Source organism: Drosophila suzukii, chromosome 2R (assembly GCF_043229965.1).
Source record: "Drosophila suzukii chromosome 2R, CBGP_Dsuzu_IsoJpt1.0, whole genome shotgun sequence".
Classification (NCBI taxonomy): domain Eukaryota; kingdom Metazoa; phylum Arthropoda; class Insecta; order Diptera; family Drosophilidae; genus Drosophila; species Drosophila suzukii.
In genome coordinates, this window is record NC_092081.1 from 20,009,177 (window position 1) to 20,035,149 (window position 25,973).

General features: G+C 47.2%; 8 protein-coding genes and 1 long non-coding RNA gene across 10 annotated transcripts; 4 read left to right on the forward strand and 5 right to left on the reverse strand.

The window, feature by feature from the left end:
* Positions 1-202: 202 nt before the first annotated feature.
* Shark (SH2 ankyrin repeat kinase) lies at positions 203-3,701 on the forward strand. The gene is made up of 5 exons (XM_017073160.4): positions 203-361; positions 471-967; positions 1,034-1,555; positions 1,613-2,834; positions 2,895-3,701. Exons 1-5 carry the CDS (start codon positions 292-294, stop codon positions 3,386-3,388), a joined length of 2,805 nt encoding a protein of 934 aa, XP_016928649.2. The 5' UTR covers positions 203-291; the 3' UTR covers positions 3,389-3,701.
* Positions 3,702-3,792: 91 nt separating this feature from the next.
* Positions 3,793-5,395, reverse strand: Lipt1 (Lipoyltransferase 1). Its single transcript, XM_017073162.4, has 3 exons — positions 4,846-5,395; positions 4,227-4,688; positions 3,793-4,171 (listed from the first exon to the last, which is right to left on the reverse strand). The coding sequence occupies exons 1-3, from the start codon at positions 5,392-5,394 to the stop codon at positions 4,001-4,003; spliced, it is 1,182 nt and encodes a 393-aa protein (XP_016928651.2). The 5' UTR covers position 5,395; the 3' UTR covers positions 3,793-4,000.
* LOC108009101 (uncharacterized) lies at positions 5,340-6,081 on the reverse strand. Its single transcript, XM_017073165.4, has one exon. The coding sequence runs from the start codon at positions 5,842-5,844 to the stop codon at positions 5,656-5,658; it is 189 nt and encodes a 62-aa protein (XP_016928654.1). The 5' UTR covers positions 5,845-6,081; the 3' UTR covers positions 5,340-5,655.
* Positions 6,082-6,220: 139 nt separating this feature from the next.
* On the reverse strand, positions 6,221-6,785 carry LOC108009100 (uncharacterized). 2 transcript variants are annotated; one of them, XM_017073164.4, is made up of 2 exons: positions 6,585-6,785; positions 6,221-6,472 (listed from the first exon to the last, which is right to left on the reverse strand). In XM_017073164.4, exons 1-2 carry the CDS (start codon positions 6,684-6,686, stop codon positions 6,362-6,364), a joined length of 213 nt encoding a protein of 70 aa, XP_016928653.1. In that variant the 5' UTR covers positions 6,687-6,785; the 3' UTR covers positions 6,221-6,361. The 2 variants fall into 2 exon arrangements, with proteins under 2 accessions (XP_016928653.1, XP_016928652.1); XM_017073163.4 differs by having other exon boundaries at positions 6,555-6,783.
* A 23-nt stretch (positions 6,786-6,808) lies between these two features.
* Positions 6,809-8,782, forward strand: caly (ubiquitin carboxyl-terminal hydrolase calypso). Its single transcript, XM_017073161.4, has 3 exons — positions 6,809-7,083; positions 7,146-7,449; positions 7,509-8,782. The coding sequence occupies exons 2-3, from the start codon at positions 7,257-7,259 to the stop codon at positions 8,726-8,728; spliced, it is 1,413 nt and encodes a 470-aa protein (XP_016928650.2). The 5' UTR covers positions 6,809-7,083; positions 7,146-7,256; the 3' UTR covers positions 8,729-8,782.
* Positions 8,783-8,904: 122 nt separating this feature from the next.
* clu (clustered mitochondria protein homolog) lies at positions 8,905-16,421 on the reverse strand. Its single transcript, XM_017073159.4, has 7 exons — positions 15,872-16,421; positions 13,187-14,267; positions 10,753-13,024; positions 10,570-10,695; positions 10,293-10,508; positions 10,026-10,237; positions 8,905-9,959 (listed from the first exon to the last, which is right to left on the reverse strand). The coding sequence occupies exons 1-7, from the start codon at positions 16,068-16,070 to the stop codon at positions 9,737-9,739; spliced, it is 4,329 nt and encodes a 1,442-aa protein (XP_016928648.2). The 5' UTR covers positions 16,071-16,421; the 3' UTR covers positions 8,905-9,736.
* A 309-nt stretch (positions 16,422-16,730) lies between these two features.
* Positions 16,731-17,736, forward strand: LOC108009780 (PRKR-interacting protein 1 homolog). Its single transcript, XM_017074416.4, has 2 exons — positions 16,731-16,945; positions 17,002-17,736. Exons 1-2 carry the CDS (start codon positions 16,766-16,768, stop codon positions 17,734-17,736), a joined length of 915 nt encoding a protein of 304 aa, XP_016929905.2. The 5' UTR covers positions 16,731-16,765.
* A 1,132-nt stretch (positions 17,737-18,868) lies between these two features.
* Lis-1 (LisH and WD40 domain-containing Lis-1) lies at positions 18,869-24,406 on the reverse strand. Its single transcript, XM_017074415.4, has 8 exons — positions 24,254-24,406; positions 20,797-20,906; positions 20,431-20,731; positions 20,203-20,359; positions 19,963-20,140; positions 19,759-19,894; positions 19,338-19,689; positions 18,869-19,272 (listed from the first exon to the last, which is right to left on the reverse strand). The coding sequence occupies exons 2-8, from the start codon at positions 20,832-20,834 to the stop codon at positions 19,199-19,201; spliced, it is 1,236 nt and encodes a 411-aa protein (XP_016929904.1). The 5' UTR covers positions 20,835-20,906; positions 24,254-24,406; the 3' UTR covers positions 18,869-19,198.
* On the forward strand, positions 22,271-23,517 carry LOC118876923 (uncharacterized). Its single transcript, XR_005013854.3, has 2 exons — positions 22,271-22,424; positions 22,526-23,517. It is a non-coding gene; the product is annotated as an uncharacterized lncRNA (long non-coding RNA).
* Positions 24,407-25,973: the final 1,567 nt, after the last annotated feature.

The following is a 25,973-nucleotide window of genomic DNA, read 5'->3' on the forward strand; positions in this document are numbered from 1 at the left end:
TTCATTAGATCTGAAATTATCAGGATGTTTTGTTAAATTGTGTGTGATTAAAGTCGTTCATAAGCGTAATTTTTCTAATAGAAATAGTTTACAAAAAATTCCCTGAAAGACCAAGAACATTTTTATTTGAACGCCCGCCAACTCAAACTGTAATCGACCGTTGGCAATGCCGTGCATCTGGTCACACTTTACCACCCTCTAAAAGATGGTATTTCTCCACATTCCTCCCGCGATCACCTTTCGTGTAAATTATTAACAAAAAGGAGCAAGATTGGAGCAAATGGCCCAAAAATGAGTGATCACATGAAGTGGTTCCACTGCAACCTGTCCCGCGAGGCAGCCGACGAACTTCTCAAGCAAGGTGAGTCCCGAAGCGGAGCCCTGGTGTCCCTGGACCCACAGATGAGCCTTGCGATGTGGGCGTGGTGGAGCCGAGACTAATGAAGACTAATGGAAATCGCAATCAACAGGTTACGAGGATGGGACATTTCTGGTGCGGGAGAGCAGCACGGCTTCCGGGGACTTTGTGCTGAGCCTGCTGTGCCAGCAGGAGGTGTGTCACTACCAAGTGCGGCGACATGGCGGAGAGGATGCCTTCTTCTCCATCGACGACAAGGTGCAGACAAAGATCCTGCACGGACTGGACACACTGGTGGACTACTACCAGCAAGCAGCCAATGGGCTGCCCACCAAGCTGACGGTGCCCTTGATCCGGGATCCGCCACCGCACAACACCCGCAGCCATGGGGTGACCAATCTGCTGCACCGAGCCACCAGCAAGAACGAGAGCAAGGTGGTCTTCGAGCTGCTCAAGTGCGGCTACCGGAACTTCGATGCCAAGAACCAGGATGGCCAGACGGCACTGCATCTGGCGGCCCTCCACTCAGACGAGGTTATTCTGAAGGAACTGTTGAATGCAAAGGTCCAGGTCAACAGCTCTGACTCCTTTGGCTGCCAGCCATTGCACGTAAGTCCCCTTTTTAATCGAATATGTGTGCAGCTCTTTGTTAAATGCATCCCATTTAATCCCTAGTATGCCGCTCGCTCCAAGCCGGCCAGTTTTGTCCGCACCCTAATCGCGGCACAGGCAAATGTCCAGGGCAGGAACATAGAGAACGGTTATGTGCCGCTGCACGAGGCCGCCAAGCATGGAAACCTTGAGGCTGTGCAGGAATTGCTTTTGGCTGAAGCTCCGCCGCTGCCTAGGACCAGTTCGGGTGAATTCCCATTTGATCTGGCTAAGGAAGCGGGCCAGACGGCCGTGGAAGAATTTCTGCTCAACTACAAGCTGCCTCCAGCAAATACCACACGTGAGCAGTGGTACCATGGCACCCTGACCCGGGACGAGGCTGTGGCCATACTCCAAAAGCATGCCAGGGAGTTACTTGCGAAAGAACCGGGCATAGACACTTCCGGCTGCTTTCTTGTGCGCTATTCCGAGTCGCCGGCGGCCTCTGGATTAGTACTGACTTTGCTCAGTGATCAGGTGGTCAAGAATTTCCGTATTTCGCAAGCCGATCTCTACCAGAATGGTGTTAAGTTACAGTCCGGCGGGGTGAGTGTGTCACTAAATTGTATCGAACTGCCTTTTTAAGGAAGTCTTTGTTTGCAGTCCAAGTTTCTGTACATTGATGACGGCCCATACTGGCCCAGCTTGGAACATCTGATAGCCCACTTCATGCGCTTCTCGTACGGCTTGCCAGTGAGCCTTAAGTTCCCGGTGCCGCCACAGCCCAAGCCGGAGTTGCCCTCGTTCGCCACTATACCTCGATCCATGGTGAAGCCAAAAGCCACTTCGCCAGCAACGCCGCCCACTCCAGTGTCGCCACATTCGCTCCATCAACACCCACATGTGCCCGCCCTGACCATTGCGAAGAAAAAACAGAAGGAGAACAGCAGCTCCATGTTCAATACTCTGCGTCTGACGAGTCCGAAGAAGGCTCTGTTCGACATGAACAGCCTACGCAAGAGCAAATCCAAAGGCAAGCGCAGCGAGTCCGAGAGCAGTGTGAGTGGTTCAATGGCCAGGACGGAGCAGGAGCTGCAGGCAGCGGCCCCCATGCTGAAGAGCCTATCCTTCTCCACGGAGTTCTCTACCTTCAATGCGGATGGCGGAGCAGTTGCCGCTGGCGGCAGCGAAGTGTACAACGTGCCCAAGAACAACACACCCATTGAGATTGACCTGCCACCCATTGCCCCAAAGACTGAAGCCGAAGTTGAGTATTTCACGAAGAGCGATGTGGTCATCGAGCGGGAGCGTACTGGCCAGTTGATGACCAATGGTTACCAGCCCACAATGGACGTGCTCACATTGTTGGACCAGCAGATCAAGGCACCCGCGGCAGCCCGTCTCAACTCGATCGTCTCCACCGCTTCCACAGAGAGTGAAATGGCCAGTTACCTTCATCGCAAATGCAGCGGCACACCCACCACGCCCAATTCCACCGCCGTGGAGGCGGCCAAGCTGAGGTTCTTCATCGAGCCGGGAAATCTTGTGCTGGACAGCGAGATTGGACACGGGGAATTCGGTTCCGTGCACAGTGGCTGGCTGGTCAGGAAGAGCACTGGCGGCGAGGAGTACCGTATGGAGGTGGCCATCAAGATGCTCAGCGATGAGCACAGCAACAAGCAAGAGTTTCTGCGCGAAGCCTCGGTTATGATGAGGTTGGAGCACAAGTGCATTGTGCGACTGATTGGTATTTCGAAGGGGGAGATGCTTATGATGGTGCAAGAGCTGGCTCCGCTAGGCTCCATGCTGCAGTACCTCCTGGACCACGGTGCTGAGATCTCGGCCAATTCGGAGCTGAAGGTCTGGGCATCGCAAATTGCCTGTGGTAGGTTTAAATCAGCAGAAATTCGTTCCTTTTCAACTAATTTTTCAATCCATTTACTAGGCATGCACTATCTGGAATCTCAGCATTTTGTGCACCGCGATTTGGCCGCCAGGAATATTCTGCTGACCGCTCGCCACCAGGCCAAGATCAGTGACTTCGGCATGTCGCGGTCCCTGCGGCCCGGCAGCACGGAATACCAGTTCACCCAGGGCGGCCGTTGGCCCATCCGCTGGTACGCCCCGGAAAGCTTCAATCTGGGCATCTTCTCGCACGCCAGCGACGTGTGGTCCTTTGGAGTGACCATCTGGGAGATGTTTTCCCTGGGCGCTCCGCCCTACGGCGAAATATCCAATGTGGATGCGATCAAGTTGGTGGACAGTGGAGCACGTTTGCCGCAGCCCGATCTATGTCCTGCTTACATCTACGCCGTGATGCAGAGCTGCTGGAAGGAACGACCAAAGGATCGGCCGACCTTCGTCTATCTCACGGAATTCTTCGCCCGTGATCCCGATTACCAGAACCTGCCGGAGTTGGTGCAAACGGTTCACATTTAAGCCAGTCCCACCTTGACCCGTTCAGAGTGCAATTTTCTACAGCTATTTCTATGTCGATGTCTCTATTCCGTTTCGTGGCGTATTAAAGGGAGGACACGCAGACCATGATTGTTATCCCGTATCCTAGTATTCATGTTTATAGATTGTAATATATTTTATATACAGATGTACAACCAATTTGTGTCAAAAGAAAGCGAACAAGTGCCTTAAAAGTTTTATCATATTAACTTTGTATTCAAGTTTACAAATCTATTACGTTTTATATTGGTTATACGCAATAAAAATATATATTTTTATATAGACTACGATAGAGCTCTTTTCAAGAAGATATATTGGTCAACATGTCTCGATTCATTAATCCTTATAAACCTACTTTAAGAAAATGATCTTTAATCTGGGATTGGTTTTAATTTTCAATGTTTAAACATTTAATTGCAGTTCTTTTATATAAAACGGGGTAACAAAAGTAAATAGTTTGCTTGTAAAACGCTTAAATACTAGGTTAGTAATATGGTTTCTTGGAAAAACTAAATCTATATTAGGACTTTCGTGAAACTACAGAAAGGATAATCTTTTTTTTTTTGTTTTTTTTTCGAGCTAACACAACAGGAATCATGCTGACCCGTTTATTGCCTGCTTCACATTCGATGCGCTGACGAGCTTCAGGGCGCCCAGGATGCCGTTCAAGTTCTCCTCGTTGTAGGGTTTTCCCTGGAGCGGAGTGACCACCGGAACGAGCTGATCGCTCTGCGGCAGCTGGATGCCTATCTCCTTCATTAATCCCTATAAGATGAACAATGGTTAGGGGAAATATAAATTATTAATAGGATTATCTTACGGCCTCGACTTCCACGCTCAGTTTCAGCTTCATGTCCTGCTCATCGCCCTTGACCTCGAGATCCTTCTGCACCGTGAACTTGGGCGTCTTGCCGATGACCCAGTCCCAGGAGCTGTAGTTGGAGCGCAGTTCCTCGATGCCAGGGAACCATTTCTCAGTGGGATTGATCAGCTGGAAGCCTCGCTGCTTCATTGTCTGCGTACTACCGCCGTCTTCCAGGGTGGTGGCTGCCGTCCTCAGGTACTCGTAGCCCACGGCGGAGCGCAGCTGGGCAACGTTCACCATACGATTGACATCCACAAGATTACGTATCTGCGACGGCACCGAAGCAGTCGCTCGGCTAATGTAATTGGCCGGCTCCCGCACCAGAGATTCGCCCAAGTGCAGCTTGTTGGCGCTGGCCAGGATGGTGCAGTGGTGGTACGAGTTCGGGTGTCCCAGCTTGGCCGCAGTCCCGGAAACCTGTAATTGAGCAAGGGCGAATCAGTTGAGTGGGCAACAAAGACCAGATGCACAGCCCCAGCTGTGGGCAAAGTGGGCTGACGTTTGTTTTTGGGGTCAACGAGGGGTCGCCCCATTCCCTGATAACACCCAGTCAATTGCCAACGCTCCTCCTCACCTTTTTGTTCATCACCACGATGTCGTCGCGCTCATTGATCTCCGCCTTGATGGCCCACTCGCGGAACAAGGCCCTGGTCACGATGTTTAGGTTGTACTTGCGATCGTAGCGCTCGCGGGGCGAGAAGAAGGTGCAGTTGAGGTTACCCAGATCATGGTACACTGCTCCGCCGCCGCTATTGCGGCGTGCGAGGGTGATGCCGCGCTCCACCAGCCGCGAGACATTGGCCTCGGTGAAGGGGTTCTGGTGGCGCCCAATGACCACGCACGGATCGTTGGCCCACAGCAGCAGCACATGGTGGTGGCTAAAGTCAAAGTTCTTGTACAGCCAGTCCTCCAGAGCCAGATTGGTGAAGACATCGCTGGACTGGGAGATGAACACGGACTTCTTAATCTCCGAATCGGGCACTACGGGTGGGGGTTGGCGCTTGGCCTTCCTGATCTCCTGTTGGCCAGCTGACGTAGGGGGCTCCACTGGTGCTCCGCTGGAGGCCAGGCGGGTGAGGAGCAGCCGCAGCTGGCTGGAATTGCGTCGCAGCAGCCTGCTCATGGCTGACACAAGGAAGTGTGAAGTGCGCGGCGTGTGAATTCTGTTGCCAGGTGAACTGAGAGGCAATGCACTTGCAAGCGAAACAAGGTCAATGGTGTCGAAAAAACTCTCTTGACGGGTTGGTTGGTCTCTACGGTTCTCTGCCTGGTTCTGTGTGTGCTCTTCTTTAGGTTATGTGTGGTTTTTTCTTCTTTTTTTGGGGGGCTACTATCTACGCTATGTATTCGTTTTGGTTTTAAATGGCTTTGGTCGCTCTGGACTTTAGACTGTGGCGGTGCGGCTGGTCCGGGATGTGTTTGCAGCCACGGAGCTGGCGGAGATTAGGTATTCGTGCAGGGCGGGCGTCTGATGGAGCCACTTCCAGGTTTGGTGCAGACCACAGACACGCTTGCGGAGACCCAGACAGTCCTTGTTGGCACAGTTCACTGGCATACTACGCCTCACACCCATCCAGGTGGGGGATACAACGGATCCGGTGTTTACGGGGGGCCGCAGAGATACGGGGCCCAATAGATATGGTTGCTGGCTGCCAAAGGGTTCTTTCAGCTGACACGGAAATTTTCCACTCTTTGTTCGCGATGGAGGGGCGCGCGGGGAGCGGGTGATCACGGGTGGGCGGGGGTATTAAAATATACTTATACCACAAACAAACAGAGGCGATCGAAAAGCAGCTGCGCGTGTGAAAACCGAGCACGAACGATTGAATCGGATTCGGATGAGCAACTCTTGTTCTTCCTCTCAGGCCCCTCAAATGCCATTCACAGCGAACCACCAAAAGCTCCAGCATGTACATATGTTTTTTTAAACAAAGGCTTTCTGGCGCCGCTAATAATTTAATTCCATTTTAATCATTTTAATTCGAACTTGAATAATTTACGCTAAACATGTGTGATATTTGAGTGAAGTCTAAAACAGCTGTGTGACACATTAGTGTTTATTTTACAAGCAGCACACTGCGGGGGGCTCTTTAGTTGGGAATACCCCCATTGTTGATGTACGCCGCCTCCTCGGGATCGATGGGCTTGCGAGCAAACCGCGCCGGCAACTCGTAATCCTCGATTGCTGGTCCTCCGGCCAACTAAATAACAAAGAATACAGAATTGATTATTATGCCAACCAGGAGTCCTGATATCGTAGTTAATGAAATGGGCTGGGTTAACCTTTTTGCCTCCTGCTGGCTGGGAACTTGCCTGCTGGTGTGCGGACTGTGCTCCCGGCGCACCCACTCCACCTTTGCGGAAGTGGATGAGCGGTACGCGCTTGGCCAGGGTAACGAGCGTTGGGCGAACCATTTCAAAAATCAATTTAGTTTCTACCGAATTCCAAGGAAAAAGGTAAAAGTTACGTCAATAACAGCTGACTATAAACTCCCAACAGTGATGCCAGATCTTTACACTTGCTGACCTATCGTTATCGAAACGTCTCTGTGAATGGCAAAGCGGAAAGAGGAAGCAGAGAAAAAACTATTTTGGTTTTGGTTAAACATTTAAATTTGTTATAATTTAAACGAATAATGGATAATAGACAGACGGCTGTCGAGGCGTTCAACTGCGGAGCGGATTACTCAGATATTTGGCTGTCCAGAGCCTTAGCCTAGAACTAGGAGGGCAAAGCCGAAGTATATACAAACAAATTGCAATTGCCGCTTACAAAAACACACAACAAAAGGCATTTGTAGGAGTTTTTCTAGTAATTATTATTAGTTATTCAGTTTATATGGGATTTGTAATCATCCTTGTTCCAAATTCCAGGCGTCAAAGTCCAAGGAGGAGATTTCTGGGTACCACACAACTCTGCCCCTATAAAACCAAACATATATGGTTGCTGGAATCCTGTAGCATAAATAATATAAGCTACTTACCATGAACGCTGCTGGAGGAGGCAATGGACCCCAGGCGGCAGCGGTGGCAGGAGGCAACAGCGGTCTTAGCAGTAATGCGCTCCTGGCCACGGCTTCCGCAGCAACCACGATGCCAATGGCCCAGCTGGCGGACGGCTGGCTGGAGCTAGAGTCCGACCCTGGTCTCTTCACCCTGCTACTCAAGGATTTCGGCTGTAATTTTTAGCAAAACACCCTCCAAAATATACCTCTAACATACCTTCATGTCATACAGGTCATGATGTCCAGGTGGAGGAGGTGTACGACCTACAGAAACCCATCGAGAGCCCCTATGGTTTCATTTTCCTCTTTCGCTGGATCGAAGAGCGGCGTGCCAGGCGCAAAATCGTGGAGACAACGGCGGAAATATTCGTCAAGGATGAAGAGGCCATTTCCAGCATTTTCTTTGCCCAGCAGGTGGTACCTAATAGCTGTGCCACCCACGCCCTGCTCTCCGTTCTACTGAACTGCAACGAGAACAACCTGCAGCTGGGCGACACACTCAGTCGGCTGAAAGCCCACACCAAGGGCATGAGTCCGGAGAACAAGGGACTGGCCATTGGCAACACACCGGAACTGGCTTGTGCCCACAACTCGCACGCAATGCCGCAGGCTCGGCGTCGACTAGAGCGGACAGGAGCTGGCGTCTCCAGCTGCCGCTTCACCGGAGAGGCGTTTCACTTCGTTAGCTTTGTGCCCATCAACGGGCAGCTGTTTGAGCTGGATGGTCTGAAACCGTATCCCATGAATCACGGGGGATGGGAGGATAGCGAAGACTGGACGGACAAGTTCCGGCGCGTTATGGCAGAGCGACTGGGAATAGCCACTGGGGAACAGGATATACGCTTCAACCTCATGGCCGTGGTGCCGGACAGGCGGATTGCCATAACCCATAAGCTTAAGATGCTGCGCACCAACCAGGCCATCGTGTCCGGGACCCTGCAGAAACTACTGAAGGCCGACGAGCAGGGCGAATCGGGGAACGGAGACTCACAACGTCCGGACACTCCCACCACTTTGCTGGAGCCGAGCGCCTTTACTGCGCGGGATCTGCAGTCGCTGCTCAAGAACCTGGACACTGAGATAGCCATTAATGAACAGCACCTGGCCGACGAGAATGATCGGAGACACATGTTCAAGGTGGACGCCAGTCGACGCACTCACAACTACGACAAGTTCATCTGCACCTTCCTCTCCATGCTGGCGCATCAGGGTGTTCTGGGGGAGCTGGTCAGCCAGCATCTGTTGCCGTCGAAGAAGATCAGTGGTCAAGGCGCTGCCAATCGGATCAGCAAGCAGAACAGCACTTCAAGTGCCGGCGGGAGCACCGCAGGAGCCGGTGGAACCACGCCCAAAACTCAGCAACAGGCGGCGGCGGCTAAAAATGGCAAGTCGCCCAGTAAAACGCCGGGCAGGAGGCGGAAGGGACGCAACAAGTGCAGAAAGCGGAAGTAGACTACCAAGAAGTTGTACATGTTTTTAAGAATACAGTTTGCATTTCTAAGACTACTCATTCCAGTATTGTTTTACTACAATTTCCCCACCAGTAACTAACTTATTTATAAGTTTGGATAAGTTTAGCTTTAGTGCCATCCCAGGACATTCGCCGCTTCTTCAAATACGAACTCATCTTGGCAGCTTCTTCATTTTTATTTGATCGCAATTCGACCTTTTTAATAATAAAAAACCACTTTGTTCGTATGAATAAATGTTCTCGCGGTCCTTGACACACCAAGGACCCAAAAGTGTATGCATTACATATGAATAATATATATATTTTCTGATATATATCTATATGATAGTTGTATAACAAAAACGTAATCATTCAATAATTCTTCTGGTTTCATTTTCCAATCGGGCGAATCTTAACGTTATTGTAAAATATTTAGTTGCACTCGTTGTAAAGTTGATTCAACAGAAAACAATGCATAAAATTATGTGCAATCGATTACAAACTATAAAAGGCATTTGACGGGTTTGCAAATGGTTAACAAAACATATATGTGTATGAGCTAGACGACTTTTAGTGTTTAAAACAGGTCAACTTTCTGTTATAGCTGGGTTTCTGGGTGATATCGGGTCGTTTGGATAAGGATGCTTAATAGTGTTGCTGATAGTTTGCTTGACTAAGCCTAAAAGTATTTTATTAGCCTAAGCCACAAATGGCTGTAGGTCCTTCTATGCGTATTCTTAAATACGACGCGATGCGATGTGTGTGAGCAGTACAAGAGCAGCCTTTAAGAAAAACATATACAATTATGTTTTATTACGATGTGGGTTGTTGTTGCTGTTGTTGATGATGTTGCAATTGTTAGGTTGTCATTGCTGTAGTAGTTCAAAACGTAGGTGTTTCAATTTTGCTCAGTCCCAAAATACGATTAACGGATACGACAATGCAACGAACAGGCGGCAAATTTTGTGACTGGTTGGGATTTCAATTGTTTAACTTTGCCTCTGGAGTGTTCAACTTGAAGTCGCCTCAGTGGTCGTGGCCTTCTCCCCGTTCGTTAGCTGCGTGTCTGCTGCTGCCTGTTCCTTGACTTCCTTCGGCTCTCCCTCCTCGGCCTCACCATTATTGTTGGCAGCGGCCACAATGGATTTGATGGCATCGTTAACCTCGCTTTCGGCGCTGTTGGCCTTGAAATGCTTCTCAATTTCGCTGCGCACCTTGACAATGTCTTTTTGGCTGTATGGAATATTGGAACCATTTAGAAAGGCACTCTTCAAGGGGTAAGCAATTGCAAAACCTCACCTAATCTGCACGAACAGAATGCCATTGATTGTGTTCAGCATGTCCAGCACAGAGCCCATCGAGGGTGGTGTGATGTGGATGGGTGGCAGGTCACTGGTCAGCTTGCCACTGGAATAGATGTCGTTCATCTTGCGCTGCAGCAGCACAGCCTGCTGGGTCAGGAGGCGCAGGCACTCGGCCGAGTCCCGGGTCTTTTCGTGTTTCTCGCCGAGCTGTTAAAAGATATACCATTTAGCTTTGTTTACTCAAAGTTTAGACTTGACCTACCTGTGACTTGTAAATAGAGTAGGTTTCCTTCTCGTTATTCAAGGCCGAGCGGAAGTCACCCATGCAGGACTGGGTGCGGGCCATCAGGTGATAGCTGACTGCCACATGCATGGCTTTGTTGCCGAAGTATTTGAGGTTCAGCTTAAGAGCATGCTCGATAAACCGAAGCGACAACTCGTATTCACCCAGCGCATGCAAAATCAAACTTATGTTGCTCTGAAAGTGACAGATACGCCGGGTTAATAACATTCTCTTCTGAATTAATTGCTGAACTTACATCGATCAGTGCCACCTCGGGGTGATCTTCACCGCAGATGAGTACCATCAGATAGCGTGCTCTGTACAGCAGCTTGAGGGACATGCCGACATGTCCGTTAGCAAATGAATACAGTGATAAGTGTGTCTGCAAGAAGAAACCAAATTAATATTTAAACATTTATAGTGTAACCATGGTACTTACGTATTCCAAAATGGTCGAGGGATGGTCAATGCCGTTCACCCGCTCGCTCATGATCACTGCTCGCTGCTGGATGGCCAGAGCATCTTGGGCATCGCCCAGCAGGTAACTGAGCCTGGCCAGCATCCGCAGGCAGGATCCGTTCTCCTGGTGCATCGCCCCAAAGACGTTGTTCAGCAGGTTGAGTGCCTCGCTGATCAGCTCGTAGCCCTCCTTGAACATGCCCTGCTGGATCTTAGCCTGGCCCGTGGTGTAGAAGTTGTAGGCGTCTGTTGCCCGTGGGCTAATATGCTTTACCACTGGGAACACGTTGACGATATCGTCGTCGCCAAAGGTTGGCTTGTGCTTGGACTCGAAGTTGTACTCGCGCAGCAGCACCTGGATGCCAACCTTCAAGCAGAAGGCGCGCAGTAGGCTGATCCGCAGGATGCCGAACTTGGTCACAGCGCTATCGATCGAGTCGCAATCCAGCTCCCAGTCCCAGTAGGCCTTGGCCTCCCGCCGAATCTGCTGCCACAGGGATCGGGGCGTCACCAGGGTCCAATCGGAAGCGGATGAGGCATTGGAGGAACCGGACGAGCTGCCGTTCTGATTGCCAGACGCCTGCTGTTGCTGCTGACCCTTCCCGCCCTTGGAGGACTTGTGCTTGTTGTGCTTGCCGCCGTTTCCGCGTTTCTTGTGCGCCTCCTCGCTGCTTACGGCCGGATTGACGGGTCCGTTGGTCAGCAGACAGTTGAGGAAGTGGCTGATAGCGGCCGACAGGTGCAGCGGCTCTGTGTTCTGCATGTAGGTGTAGTAGATGTGCTTGGTGGCCCGCACGATCAGCTCGAGGATGGCGATCCTGTACAGGTAGTCCATGCGCGGCATCTGACCCAACATTTTGATAACCTTGCCCAAGTAGCGCACGTTTATGCCGTGGCTGTGCAGGGATTCCGTCAGACTCTGACCATCGATCGGTGGCGAGGAGTGCGCCAGGTGCTCCTTGATGAAGGCGGGAATCTGCTTGAGGACCAGGAACTCGGCGGCTTCCTGGACGAGAACCTTTTGCTTGGCCAGAGAGCTGCATGTGCCCTCCTCGCCATCCACATGACGAATGCCGGGCGAGAACACGTCGGGGTTGAAACGGAAGTCGAACTCCTTCTCCTTCAGCGAGCCAACGGCGGCGCAGGCCCGTTTAACCACCTCGGCAGCTTGCACCTCGTTGGAGGTTGCCACATTGGACTGTGCCTCCCGGATGGCGTTAACCATGGCCTCGGCGGTCTTTGTGTCGCTGGAAGTGGGCTTTTCCTCCTTCTCTTCCTTCTTCTCCTCCTTGTCGTCTGTGGTCTCAGCTCCGTTTACCTTAGCTTCCGCCTCGACTCCTTCAATGGCGGGTACTGGTTTCTCCTCCACCTTTTCAGATTGCTTCTTGGCATTGAGCTGCTGGAGGTGCACGGCGGCGATTCGGATGAAGCTGACATAGCGATCCTCGATGAAGGCTTCGAGCAGCTCTTGGCGCAAGCAACACAGCTTGTGCCGGTGCTCGATGGGGAAACCCATATCGGCCAGTTCCTTGCTAATCTTAACATCCTGAAGCTTCAGGAAGTTTACGTCTGGCGGGAAGGTGCGCAACAGGTCGAGGATGTAGTGCCTGCCATCGTTGCCGATGATGCCCTTGCACTCCACCGAGGAGCACAGCTCCACGGGCTCATCTCGCTCGTTAAGCACCGCGTGCGGCAGGATCTTCAGGTGCTTTCCCGCCTGTCGCAGAAGTTCCAAGTACTTGGGATGGCTCAGCACCGTCTTGCCAAAGTCAATGGAGCCGTAGACAACGCTCTGCTCCTGCTCCCGCTCCAGAATTCCGGGGATAATAGACTGTGCGGTGACACGGTAGCCGCGATAATCGATCACCACGGTTCCCAGTGTGTACAATCCTTCCACATCCACGGCGTTGTAGACTCGCACACCGTGCAGATCGTAACGCGGGGCAACAAAGGCAGCTGCGTCGCCGCCCAGCTCCTTGTAGTGGTCCCTTACATCGAAGCCCAGCGAGAAGAAAATATTGTTCCAGATGAACATCTGCATTTTGGAGTCCTCGCCGGGATTAATGGCCAGCACGTTGCCGTCGATAACGGCCATGGCGCCCCTCGTGGCGGCGGTCACGAAGTCCCCGTGCACTTTGAAGATGGCGCGCTCGCGCAGCAAGCGCTCTGGCAGTGTCTTACGTGGCAGTTCCCGCGTCGTCTGCAGCTCCTCGTTCCAGTCGCGTGTCTGTCCGGGGATGTGCTCCTCGTAGCTGTGGGATTAGAGGAAAATGTAAAATGTATTAGAAAATCCTTATTAAGGTATCCCTACATTCATTAACTAATCTACTATAGACAAACTTTATTTGACTGAGATCAGGTTTTTTAAGTACTTTATTTATTTTTATGAACACAGGAGGCATAGACACACTTACCCCAACTTGGAACTAAACGCATCCTCGGCGCGAATGGCGTCCACCGTGTGCTCCAGGGTGGGCGATGCCCACTGGTACACCTGGTAGGGCGTGGCCACCCGCTCGAAGGCGTGGCGCATGGTGCGTCGCTTCTGGATGGTCTGGAAGGCACGTCGGAACGATGGTGATATGTGGGAGAGCAAATCGATCAGCGAGTGGCTTAGGTGGCTGGGATTGTCGGGTTTGGGGTTGAAGGTGTCGTCCGTCGACTGGTTGATGTAAAAGCCCTTGGAGCAGGCGGAGATGTGGAAGCGTTTCTCCTCCATGGTGACAACGTACAGATACATGAGGTCGCCGTGCAGCTTGCGGGGACCAGGTGGCGGATTCCAGGCGGATGTAGTGAGTACCTTGAGAGCCTGCGGTCCCTTTGCGTTCTTCACATTGGGATGCAGTGGCAACAGTGGCGGTTCGTACACACCCGGAGTCACATACTCCGGCGGCGTGCAGTCCACAGAGTCCGGCCTCGTCTTCTTCTTGTCCAACAAATCGCCCTGCGTGATCGTGTTCAAGTAGGTCAGCGAAGTGCAGTCGATGCCATTGTAAGCGTCCGCCGGATCAAGGTTCTTGAGAAGATCACGCACATGGCGCACATGGATGCGGGCCTCCCGCATGGTGTACGGCTCCTCTACCACCTTGATGGTGGAGCCCTGCTCCAGTTGCTCGATTGTCTTAAGCTCGGCAAAATTATCCAGCGTCACGTTGTCCAGCTGCAGCGAGAAGCAGGTGCGATGGCAGGTTTCCTCGCGGTCCATCAGCAGCTGGTGGATTTCCTGCACCAGCTCCATGCTCGACAGCTGGACGCAAAGCAGGTCTGCGCCGGGACTGCTGATGTTGACCGTGATACCAACGTCGTGCAGGGCGTCCAGATCGATGTCCTCCCCATCCGCCTCGGCATTCGGAGCTCCGCCTGCCTCCGCCTTCTCCACATTGGCATTGGCATCGCCCTCCTCTCCAGCAGCCTTCTCGGCATGTCCGTTGCTCAGAGCGGCTTCCACGGGTTCAGCAGTGGGTTCGGTCGGGCTTTTGTTTCGGTTCTTCTTGCCTGCAAGGGGGCAAAAAACGTAATTTGTTAGTCAATATTAGGATAGGCATCTGGAGCAGAGCATTGTATAACATATTCGATGAATGGGGAAACATGAACTTTGGACCGGCTTTTACACAAATGTCTTCAACAAGAATCTTCTACAAATTCCATTCTTTATTCCAGACGACGACAGTTTGACTAGAATTCCATAATTTGTGGGAAAGATCTATGATGCACAAGGGCAAATATATTATATTAGACTTGTTTTCATTAGTTTCAACACCTTTTTCACTTCCATAACTAAGATAATACTTTTATATTTATATTATTTGTATTATTTTAATTCAACGGGAACCCTTTTTTATAGAACTACAACAATGATACTTTTTGTATAGACTAGTTTTTACTACCTTTTTAGCCGACTGTTGTTAGATCATTATGAAATATGATATCAGTACTATCTCCTTTTTTTTACTTTTATTATCCGAATAAGTGCTTGATTTTTAAGATTAATTGTACTTCAGAGGGTATAAAAGTTTTGTTTTAAGATATTAAAATAAATTTTTAACTCTTAATTTTTTAGTGAGCTGGAAATATGTAAATAAAGTAACCTAAATTCAAATGATTTTCCCACATCTGTCCTATATTTTTCTCGTAACTATCTTCAATTTTTACATAACAACACCGCATGTTCGCATACTTCTCCCCTTCACTGTGTTCGTGTTCGCCGGCACAGAACATACAACAAAACAGCAGAAAAACAAACAGAAAGAGGAAAGCAGACTGATAAGGCCAAAGGGGCCGGGTTCGATGGATCGTTCGGAGTCCGTACACCCAACGAATAATCCAATCTCTCTTTCCGATCTCTCAGAGAAATAGGCTTAGCACGGTCATGCTAATTTCAACAGCCATATACTAAATTACAGCACTGTGCGATACAGAGAGAGAGACATAATGAGAGTGGGAGAGAGCGGAGAAAGCAAAAGTGATAAGTACAATGTACATTAACCGCAAGAGAGCGAGGAAGAGAGGGTGGGAGAGATTAACTCTTTCGAGAGTGATACCACATCGATGCGATGCGTCTGGCGGATAGAAAACATGATTTACATAATTGTCGAGCGATTTGCTTGTGTTAAGTGCATGCATTTCGGGCCGTGCACGTGTTAATTGTAGGTTAAACGCAACAAGAAATCCGCCCGGGGGGTTAATGAACATTTCGCCGCCGTCGCCGGGTTAATAACATGTGCGTTGCCATGCCAAGAGAGTGGGAGAGAAGGAGAGAGCAACACACTTGCAGCTCTCGCACACGCACTAAACTCCAATACACCTACATAAGTACTTCTACAATTGCAATTGTAACGCACGCGGTTTCTAGAGGGGGCAGGGGGTGGCCGGGCAGGGAAGGGGCTGAAAAGGGGGGCGGAGGGGCAGCCATAGACAACGGGCGCCGCTTTTAAAGCATTATAGGGGAGAAAAAGGCCATTACGTAATGTTAAAATTGTTATGTGATTGGCTTTTGCGGCAAATAAAATATTGAGGCAGTTTCCTAGGCAGCGCAGCGAAAAGGGGGTGATTTGGGGGGAGGCTCATATGCATGGGCGTGGGCGGAAAGTTGAACGCACCTTTCTTCTTCGCAGCCGGACCGTCGACAGCCGTGCCATTGCCATTGACCAAGTTCTGATTCTGATTCTGCTGATTCGGATTCGGATTCTGATTCTTTTTGCCGCCGGCCGTGTTGTTGTTCTCCTTGGCCTTGCCGCTGCTCTTTGTTGTTGCCGTATCGCCCGTGGCTATGTTCTTCGCCTCCGTCTCAAGCGCCATGCTAACTGCTCCTGTTCTGCTGTTCCCGTTCCCGATTCACACCTGCAACTCAACACACAGCGTTCACGTTTCTTCTTCTCGGGCCCGTCCGTCCGTGTTACACAACTCTAACCGCTCGCCGAGTTCGGGATTTCGATTCGATTTCGAGTGTCTTTCTGGTCGATTGCGAACGTGATTGTTGTTTGGCTTTGGCTAACGATCCCGTACGCATCTATGACAAGTGGCTCTTTGGTAGTCCTGTTCTTTTCAGCACATTACTTATCGAGGATTTAATTCGGCCGATCCGATCCCCTAAAAAATAACGCGTTTGTTGACGGCTGAGAGTGTGGCCCACGGCTGAAAGTTCGAAAATACCGCTGGAAAGGGCCTGGGTTTGGTATTTTTGTGGTATTTTGTGTAGTACTTGTGTTCTGGTAGCTAGAGATGGGAGTGGAGAGCGTGACACGCTGGTCGTCCTGGATTACCAAATGGCAACGATATTCGTTAAATATATTTCCGTCAGTGAAAGTGGTGTACATTTTAAATCCAAAATGTATTTTTTTACAATATAAATCCATTTTCAAGACCTTTCTGAAATGCCAGTAGAAAAATTATTAATTTTAAATCGCTGGAACGTTATGTTCCAATTTTGGTTGGTATTTTAATACTATTGCATTACAGCCACACAATATATACTGTTTTTTGAGGCAAACAAAATGTCGCTTATAAAAAACTTGGTAAAAGAACATGAACCGAAACCGAAGAAAAAGAAGAAGGATGCAGATGGAGGATCTGGAGACAGCGATTCCGATGGCAAGGACAAGCCCCTGCGGCCATTCGTCAAGACCGCCACAGATCTGCAAAGGTTGAAGCTGGAGAAACTCATGAAGAATCCGGTATGTTTTGATGGGCTTAATGGGTCGATTTTTATTAAAGGATTTTCAATTGCCAGGATAAACCTGTGATCATCCCTGAGCAGCGCCGCGAACGGGACTTCATGTCCTCGGTGCCCACCTTCGTCCGGAATGTGATGGGCAGTAGTGCAGGAGCGGGTTCCGGAGAGTTCCATGTGTACCGCCACCTGCGCCGGAAGGAGTACGCCCGCCAGAAGAACATCCAAAACCAGAGCGCCCGCGAAGCTGCAGATGACGCCTATCAGCAGAAGTTGGATGACAATCGTCGGGCGGCTGAAGAGAAAACTGCCAAGAAAAGAGCCAAAAGGCTGAAGAAGAAACAGCGGGCTAAGAAGCCCAGGGACGAAAAGAAGCCACAGGCTAAAGAAACCTCAGAGTCTAGTAACTCCGATTCCGAGCAGGAAGAAGCTCCAGAGACAACGGAAGAAAAGGGAGACGCTAACGTCGATGACGCTAAAGAGGTGGTCTCTAAGGAACCCAAAGATGAAAGCAAGGAACCTCCAAAAGTTGAGGCAACAGATCAAGATTCAGAAGTCTGTAACGAAGGATCTTCAGCAGGAACCACTAGCGAAGAACCTAAGGATGAAAGCAAGGAACCTCCAAAAGTTGAGACAACAGAAAAAGATACAGTACCCAGTAGTGAAGAATCCACAGCAGAATCCACTAGTGAGAAAAAAATGTCATTAGAAACCGAAACCAACGAAGGCACAACTAAACAATCCGAGAATGCAGACCAAGTACCAGACAATCCGAAAACGGATAATGAGAACTAGACCTAACTACCATTGCATCCCTATTAATAAACCATTTAGTTATTAATAAAACAAATTGCAGTTTTATTGGTAGTACTTTTGTAATATATATGAAGCGATTTCTATACATCGCCTGTATCTGGGGTCTTCAGCTGAGGACATCGTTCTAAAGCAGTTTGGTTGAGACAAAAGCAGTTTGCGAATCGCATTGAGTTTTCATGGCTTTAGTGCGCATTTTGTTATCTTATATCAATAAGGTGCATCAAATGTTGCATTTGCGAGTACAATAAATGCTTTCAAAATTTGACATCGAAGGCAATACATAGTCAAGACTTTGATTATACCCTTGACAAAAAACCACTGCTCAAATTTTGGGCATAAACATTTTTTTTTGGTTTCTTGAAGAAGCAAGTTTTTATTGTTTCCATTAATCTGATTTCTTTGAATCCAAAAATTCTGTTCTTCTAATTTCTGGATTTTTCTGATTTTTTTCTTTGATACATCTATACGATTTTTGCTTTTCCACAAATAATTATTTATATTATATTTATATATAGGTATATTTTTTTGCCGTTGCTCTTAAATAAACAATTACAAATAAGTTTGCAGCATTTTTCTACTATGTAAACCGTAAACGTAAATTATATTTTGAACTTAAAGCCAACTTAAACTTGTAAGCGATTTGAAAGGTATTTGTTTTTGTTGAAGATCCTTTCGCGAAAAAGAACACAAAACAGGACTTGGGCAAAGTGAGTACGGTAAAAAGAAGCAAATTGTTGGTATCGTAAAAACTACCTCAATTATGGTAAAAAGCATGTATTCAAGTAATTCTCAATAACAAACTTCTCTTTGTGAGTACAAGTTTTCTAAGTTGTTGAAATACTTTCTCTTGCTTATATATTTCTTCAGCGAATTTAGCTATTATTATGCTTAGTTTGCAAACACTTAAACACGTCAACGTCATTGAATTTCTCGAGTGAGTGCGTGTGCTCGGGTACATTTTGTGGATGGAAAAACATTTCTGTGCCAACTGTCGAATGAATTGCGCTTTACCATTGTAAATACTTTCCATTCACATCGAATTCTTGGACAAACTCAAGTTCGTATGCCTGTTTTGCTTAGCGAGCCTGTGCCGGGTTACAAAAGGAGGGGCTTTAACTTTAAACGATAATCGTAGGTAGGTATATTTTTAGGCATTAATGTATATGTACTTTGTATATAGTAGGTAGGTAGGTAGTTAGTTTAGTTAGAAGGTCGTACAAATAAATAAATAATTCGTTTTCGCCAGTTTCATTCAGTTTTAAAATACAATTATGTTCATTTTGCTTTCGGACGCTGACACAGAAAGCGCCTGGAAAATAAACTTCCGCGGAGGTGGCTGAGACTGCTCGAGTGTGTGGTGTGGGTATGTGATTTAATATATTAGCTTTATTTATGTTTAAATTGAGAAGTAAGCAGAACCCTTGATGAGTTATCCTCTATTTTAACGACATTCCCAGACCTTAACTGTTTGATCTACGCTACCGCTAATAACGTACGGATGCGCTTTGTGAAAATCTGAAAGTGAAAAAGGCAACGATATTAGAATATTTGTAATATAGGGGTGTTTTTTCAGTACCCACCTATGGAGGTGCAGAAATGCTGATGCGCGTATAGCGTCTTCATGCATCGCTTGTTACGCAAATCCCAGACCCGGATGGTCTTGTCATCGCTGGCCGAGACCAGGTACTTGCCGCCCGGATGGAATGCCAGACCACGCACCCAGTTGTCATGGCCACTCAGCGTGAGCAGGCAGAGGCCGACGCTCACGTCCCAAATGCGAATGGTCTTGTCGCGAGAGCCGGAGGCCAGGAACGGGCCCTGGTGGTGGCCCTTCTTGTTGTCCGCCCCGGCTGCCTCGTTTATCGCCGAGGCTGCGGCTTCCGGCGCCCAGGCAATGCACTCCACTGTATGCTCATGATCGCGTAATTCAACCTGCAGGATTGATAATCAAACCAAAGTGAGACTTCGTCGCCAGCTATGGCTTTACCTCGCCGTGCTCACCTTGCAGTCTTTTGAATTCGTCAACCAAACACGTATTGTCTGATCATTTGAGCATGTGGCAAAGATGCTGCCTTCGATGTGCACTCGTACCATTCGCACCCACTCTCTGTGGCCTGTGTAGGTTTTCACACAGTAACTATAGGAGGAGAAATCAACAGGTGGGTCAGATATCCTTCATAGGCAACGCTACTCCTCTGAACTCACCCTGTGGCCACCTCCCACATTTTGATGGTGCGGTCTCGCGATGCGGACAGTACATAGTCTCCGGCGGGCACAAAGGCCACCGACGAGACATTGTGATCGTGACCATGCATGGTTTTGACACACTCGTAGCTCTGCTGGAAATCCCACAATTTGATGGACAAGTCCGCGCTGCAGGAAGCTGTAGAAAAGGAAAGAACATTAGTTGGCTCTAATAAGTTGCTGAATATAAGTGGATCCTACCCAAAAGCTTGCCCTGTGCATCGAAGGCCACATCCTGCACCGAGTCTGTGTGTCCCTTCAGACTGCGCTCGTACTCGCCGGTTTCAAAGTCCCAAATCTTAATGGTGGCATCTTCGGAAGCGGAAACCATTAGACCAAAAATGGGATGAAATATGACCTAAAATAATGTAAAACGAAGCTATTAATCACAGATTTCAATCCTGATCATCCTTGTGATGCCAAACCTACCCTCGTTATGCTGGCCCGATGACCCGTCAGGGAGAATTTCTCTGGCGGCCGGGGTATCCACTCGCCGGGCGTCCGTTTGTTCTTTGTGGGCGCCCCCTCGATAACCTCCTTCTCAGCTTCGGTCAGCTTAGCCTCTAGTTCCATCACCTTCTTCTGCAGCCGGATGACGGACGTCCACTTCTTCTCCAGCAGTCCGCCAAACTTCTTTTCCGCTTCTGTGCTGAGATCGGCCTCCTTGCGGAAGGTCTCCAATGAGTCGGCGTAGCCATTTGAGCCCAGGTAATCGGCAATCGCTTGGTTACTAATAAAGTATGACAAAGATTAGTTTGGGGACTATTTATGTGATTCAGATGATCAAGAACTTACAGCTCCTCGCGCTGCCGCTGCGACAACACCATTTTCATACTGTTTTCCGATTTGGCTTGTTTTGCGCTGCTCTCGTTTGATTCGTTTGACCGCCTTCAATTCGTGCAATTCTGCAATGGGAAAGGTATAAATCAATAATAAACCTCATTTAAATAAATATGATCTATTAAAAAGGTCTTGCAGTATTTTTTTTGGTGGTCCAAACATTCTTTTATACATGTTTTAGAATATTTTAATCCTAGTAATCCACTCAAAATTCCTCTATCGATGTTTCACTGTCTAATCATATGATGAATTGCTGTTCTGGAGACAGGAAATTGGTTTCGCAAAAGCTAAATGCCAAAAATGCCAGCGAGTTTCGTTTGAATTCTCATGGAGGGCAAGTCACCCACATTTTCTTGGATTTTTTTGGCAACAGTATTTGTGTTTCTTATGCTCATCTTTCGTCTATTCATTATATTGTTTTATTCTCTGCTTTTTCAAACCCAAAGCGGAGCATCATCATTATCATTATCATCGTCTTGGGTTTCTGGCACAAATTTTTTGTGTTGCTCCATACCTCGAATAATTGGATAAAAAATAATAATCGAAGAGCTGGTAAAGCTTAAACCGAACAACCATTACGTATAACCCTGCAATCAAAATGCACTCGTCATCAGTAGGGTCAAGGGTCAATCCCCAAACGCGAAAATCTAAGCTTCCAAATTGGAATTAGGCAAAAACAACACAGTAGCGGGGGGTTTTCTATAATTAGACCTATTCAATCAACTCAAGGTGGACAAATCACAGGTGTATGGCACGCAATAAAGCCGCAATCGGAAACCAAAAGCGAACGCATATCTGGCGTACTTGATAACGATGGACAAACTGATGGACATCGGACGCGTTGCCAACTACCAGTAAAAACGACGCTAGGCAAGGTAAAGCAAAGCCAATTAGCCGGACTTAACGGTAGTTCAAGCAACTTCTTATAGGTAAATAAGGCTGCCAAAGAGCGTGCGAGCGAAGAAGCAGAACAAACACAGACAGCAGAGGTTAAAATATTAGCACTAAATGGTCTTGATAGATTGTTTAATAATTCCTAAAAGTAATTTAATTATTATGTGCATGAAAAATATATCAACTTTTTTATTATTATTTAAATAAACAAATTAATTTTTTTGATGAGATGTTTTGCTAACCGGATACACATGAAATTATTGCGTTTCGAGATTAAATCTAGAGAAATTAAACTCAATCTATTGTGAGTCACAAACATTTCCAATAATGCTTAATTGTTCTGCCTACTCTATTACAACAGAACAGTTTTACAGAACCAATTAAAAAAAATTTTTTTTAATTTAAATTTAGTATTGAAATTGTGTATTTTATGGATCTTCAAGTACCAATAATAATATATGTAGGTACTTTATTAAACATCAAGCATTTCCCTATCCACAAATCCGTTTCAGAGCCACTATCTTAGCCCCAACTGTCAAACACACTCTCACACGTCAACTGACTAGGAAATGACGTTTTCAAATTATTTTTGGCCAAATGATATTTAACGATTTTTTTGAACTAGCAAAAATGGCAAAAACAAAACTGACCAAACGGGTTGGGAGCCGCCACTCAAACCCAATATAAACGTGAGTCATGCGGCCGAGCGAGACTTGGACTTGGACTACTCTACTCTGCTGCCTTATCAGCGGTATGGAAGCACCCTGCGCTCATCATTTAAATATTGTAGGTGGATATTTGCCTGCCCGCTAACTGCGCATCTAAATATATCCCAGGAAAATCAATGAAAAGCGTAGCGAACGCGTCACAAGAACTAATGGAAAACTGGAGCGTGGGCTATTGGGGGGTTAAGATGGGGTCCCTTTAACCCCACGAATGACGACGGAGTCAACGGCGTTTGTGTTGTGGCAACCAGGCATTCCGAAACACCAAGACATGCGCATTGGTAACCGTAAAGCTGTGGGTGTGTGCCACATAGGGAAAAATAACAATAAGAAGGGGGCGTTTCGGGTCGCACGCTTTGCCAGAAATGTTACTAAATCAGTGTACAAAAAAATGCAATTCTCATTGTTGCACTTGCCCAAGCTAATTTAATATTTGCATTTTAAATGCTCTCGCGTGGGCGTGAGAGCGAGACAGTTGGCAGGGGGAGGGGATACAGACCAGGGCTGCACTGCTCCCTCCCACACACACACACACGTAATTAAAGGATGCCACTGGGATATGTATTTCTCTCCCACTCACTCCCACTTTTCGACATTCTCTCTCTCCCGCTCTGGCAAACAGACCTTGCACTTGCCTTTGCTTGTTTATTTGCGTGTTTCATTGATTAACACACACACGCGCCGAGCAAATGCAATTGCAGTGCAATTTCAAGTGCAAAGAGAGAGGGAAAAGAGGAGGAAAAGGAAAAACAATAGCCGAAAGCTTTGAACTCCAGCTTTAACCCCACGGCGGGCTGCGAAAGCAGGGACTAAACAGTTAAAAAGGTGGAATTTTTTTCGCTTCACTTTAACCCATTGCTGGGAACGTGCAAAAAGCTCGCCAGATAATAGAAACAATTTGCAGTGTCAGGAGCGCTTTCCACACATTCTGGGAAATCGCAACGGGTCTTGAATACCTAAAAGAATGCCGCAGTAAAAAAGCCCAAACCAAAACGGAAAAACTGTAAAAGACAAGAACAACAATAAAACGAGATTTCTTGTGCATTGGCAGAACTGGTTTGGGCTATTTCTCTAGCCAGCAATGGGCGGTCGGTCTATAAGGGGATTGGGAATGGGAAGTATGCAAGGAATCGGAATGGGGGGACTTTGGGAACTTGACTTGGCTAAAAATCGATCAATTCTGCTTTTGGCGAGGGGGAGGACTCCAACACATGCGCGAAAATCCACAGACATCGAGACACACACACACACACAGGCACGCACACCAACGCACGCGATGTGTCATCGCTTTCTGGTGGTTGTAAAAAAATGTAATCGTCGTTTGTTTCTTCACTTATTTACTAATCGCTTATTGTTCAACACACTCTATATATTGTGCATAATTTGCATAACTCTTTTGCTTGTTTTCCCCATTTTCTTTTCAATAACAAACACAAAGCAACACACAATAACAACAACAATTCGAACGAAAATACTGTTACGACGGCCATCTTGGATAGAGAGAGGGGCCAAGAGAAAGAAGTGTCCCAAAGTCAATATGCAAAATGGGGAAAAGGACAAATGTTCATATTAGCACGCACTAAACCTTGATTTTGGGCGATTTCGAGCACTTAATTCGGTGCATAACGCGCGCACTAACACTATGCCACTGAAAGTGTCTCGCATAAATGGCACTTTTTACTATATCATTTCTCCCAATTGCCCATTATACACAGTTGCGAAAAATCCATTTTGATGGTTGTTTTTTTTTTCAACGCGCCGACTTTATTATTGCTTTCCTATACTTTACTTACATCGATTTACTGTTTCATATATTTATAATTGCGTTTATTTATTTATATTTAATCGAATTATACGAAAAATTACGCAGGAAAATGACGAAAAATGCTTCGATAATGTGACCGCAGCGCGCGAAGCTGAAAAATCATCACGGGACTATCGATAGCGGTGATACTAAGTTCTGATAGTTGTATCGGTTTGGCCGTTGAAATATATGGTATTACTAAAAAAGACCAATTTTGAAAGTTTTTAAATTTCAAACCAAATTTAATTTAAAATGTTTAACCATTTTTTCCTTTTTAATTTATAATTTCGATGTTTTCATTGTATTTTTAACATGCATCATTTATCTTACAGTTCGGATGATATAAATTCGCTATGGCTACAAAAATGTAATGCAAGCACATTGTTTAGCAAAATGTAGCGTTATTTAGCAAATAAACAAAAAAGTATTAAATATAATATTAAAAAATAAATTTTTTAACCAGAACTTAATCTTCTATTTATACCCCCTTCCCATAGAGTCCATCCGTTCGAAACGGTTGGGATTTTTGACAAATTTGAAACTCCGATTCCCACAGGGCACACCTACCATCTACCATCCGACAACAGCTGTCAAATCAGCTGTGGCTGATCGCTATAGCCTTGGGATCATCAGCGGTTTGTTGGGAATGGTCTTAACAGCCACTACAAGAATAATAATGCAGTCATTTTAGCCTGTGGCATTTTGCACAACATTTTAAGTGAGCACAACAGCGCTATAAATGAAACTTGGCAACAGGCTGCAAGCGGTCTGCAGATTTTAGCCATCCTGCAGAAAATATAAGGGCAGCTATTTCCCAACATTGTCTAAATGGTAACAAATAAAGTTCATTAATTATAAATCTGTTTGTTTTTTATTAATTATTATTTTGGTCTATTTGTCATAAATTTTTGGGAATTCGTTGTTTTTCTCAACAGCTCCAACAAATCCGATTGGAATTTACAATATTTCTGTCTGCGCTCGCTGCTCCTCCAGCCTTTCTCGAGCTATCTCCACAAGCTCCGACTTGTGGTCCACCTTTGCGCGCTTAGCAGTGCTGCCTGAGCGTAGACTGCCGCTGCAGATAGAAGCTTCCATGTCATCTGGGTCTACATCCAAGAGCTCCGCAAAGTATTCCCGAGTATCTGCCATATAAGTGTGGGGACATACTCTCGCCTTCCATTTTCAAAAGTTTCCCGTCATCATTGTTTACGTTTTCGTAATGAATGTTTCACTTTTCACTGTCAAAAAGAAGAGTTTAGGGTTTCCACCCAAAATTATCGCCTAACTATCGCATAAAACAGTCCGTTAAATTTGGATGGGGAACTAACTGGAAAATTTTCGGAACGGCAAAACTATATGAACCATCCGTTCAACGGATGGTAGATGGTGGATGGATCTCTGTGGGAAGACCCTATTAGATATCAGCACAGTGTGAACGGTGTAGAAAATTGGCGCCCTTTTTTAAATCCGTTTGCCTGAAGAGATTACTCTGTTGAAAATTCAAGGTGAAAAATAAACAACTGGTTGATAAATATTTTACCTTTAATAGCGTATTAAGAGCCTTTGTTGAGCTTTGCGTGGAGCTAGAATAGTCGCAAACCCGTTAAACTTTTATACACCAAATTGGGTTTGTGATTAACCATAACTTTTGAGTAAATCTCTCATTATAACAACTGCCCAATTCGCTCGACAGCAATGCAGCTTGCCAA

What these genes read in the sequence shown, in the direction of transcription:
- Shark (XM_017073160.4), top strand. Translation starts at nt 292, where the DNA reads ATGAGTGATCACATGAAGTGGTTCCACTGCAACCTGTCCCGCGAGGCA. An exon ending in CGACGAACTTCTCAAGCAAG is followed by an intron (nt 362 to 470) that starts GTGAGTCCCGAA and finishes CGCAATCAACAG; the next exon opens with GTTACGAGGATGGGACATTT. An exon ending in TTAAGTTACAGTCCGGCGGG is followed by an intron (nt 1,556 to 1,612) that starts GTGAGTGTGTCA and finishes CTTTGTTTGCAG; the next exon opens with TCCAAGTTTCTGTACATTGA.
- Lipt1 (XM_017073162.4), bottom strand. Translation starts at nt 5,394, where the DNA reads ATGAGCAGGCTGCTGCGACGCAATTCCAGCCAGCTGCGGCTGCTCCTC. An exon ending in TCGTGGTGATGAACAAAAAG is followed by an intron (nt 4,689 to 4,845) that starts GTGAGGAGGAGC and finishes GCTCAATTACAG; the next exon opens with GTTTCCGGGACTGCGGCCAA. An exon ending in TGAGCGTGGAAGTCGAGGCC is followed by an intron (nt 4,172 to 4,226) that starts GTAAGATAATCC and finishes TTCATCTTATAG; the next exon opens with GGATTAATGAAGGAGATAGG.
- LOC108009101 (XM_017073165.4), bottom strand. Translation starts at nt 5,844, where the DNA reads ATGGGTGTGAGGCGTAGTATGCCAGTGAACTGTGCCAACAAGGACTGT.
- LOC108009100 (XM_017073163.4), bottom strand. Translation starts at nt 6,686, where the DNA reads ATGGTTCGCCCAACGCTCGTTACCCTGGCCAAGCGCGTACCGCTCATC. An exon ending in AGCCAGCAGGAGGCAAAAAG is followed by an intron (nt 6,473 to 6,554) that starts GTTAACCCAGCC and finishes TTTGTTATTTAG; the next exon opens with TTGGCCGGAGGACCAGCAAT.
- caly (XM_017073161.4), top strand. Translation starts at nt 7,257, where the DNA reads ATGAACGCTGCTGGAGGAGGCAATGGACCCCAGGCGGCAGCGGTGGCA. An exon ending in GCTACTCAAGGATTTCGGCT is followed by an intron (nt 7,450 to 7,508) that starts GTAATTTTTAGC and finishes CATGTCATACAG; the next exon opens with GTCATGATGTCCAGGTGGAG.
- clu (XM_017073159.4), bottom strand. Translation starts at nt 16,070, where the DNA reads ATGGCGCTTGAGACGGAGGCGAAGAACATAGCCACGGGCGATACGGCA. An exon ending in TCCGGCTGCGAAGAAGAAAG is followed by an intron (nt 14,268 to 15,871) that starts GTGCGTTCAACT and finishes GCCCCCTTGCAG; the next exon opens with GCAAGAAGAACCGAAACAAA. An exon ending in GCGTTTAGTTCCAAGTTGGG is followed by an intron (nt 13,025 to 13,186) that starts GTAAGTGTGTCT and finishes CTAATCCCACAG; the next exon opens with CTACGAGGAGCACATCCCCG.
- LOC108009780 (XM_017074416.4), top strand. Translation starts at nt 16,766, where the DNA reads ATGTCGCTTATAAAAAACTTGGTAAAAGAACATGAACCGAAACCGAAG. An exon ending in AGAAACTCATGAAGAATCCG is followed by an intron (nt 16,946 to 17,001) that starts GTATGTTTTGAT and finishes TTCAATTGCCAG; the next exon opens with GATAAACCTGTGATCATCCC.
- Lis-1 (XM_017074415.4), bottom strand. Translation starts at nt 20,834, where the DNA reads ATGAAAATGGTGTTGTCGCAGCGGCAGCGCGAGGAGCT. An exon ending in ATCGGGCCAGCATAACGAGG is followed by an intron (nt 20,360 to 20,430) that starts GTAGGTTTGGCA and finishes ACATTATTTTAG; the next exon opens with GTCATATTTCATCCCATTTT. An exon ending in GCATTTCTGCACCTCCATAG is followed by an intron (nt 19,273 to 19,337) that starts GTGGGTACTGAA and finishes TTTCACTTTCAG; the next exon opens with ATTTTCACAAAGCGCATCCG.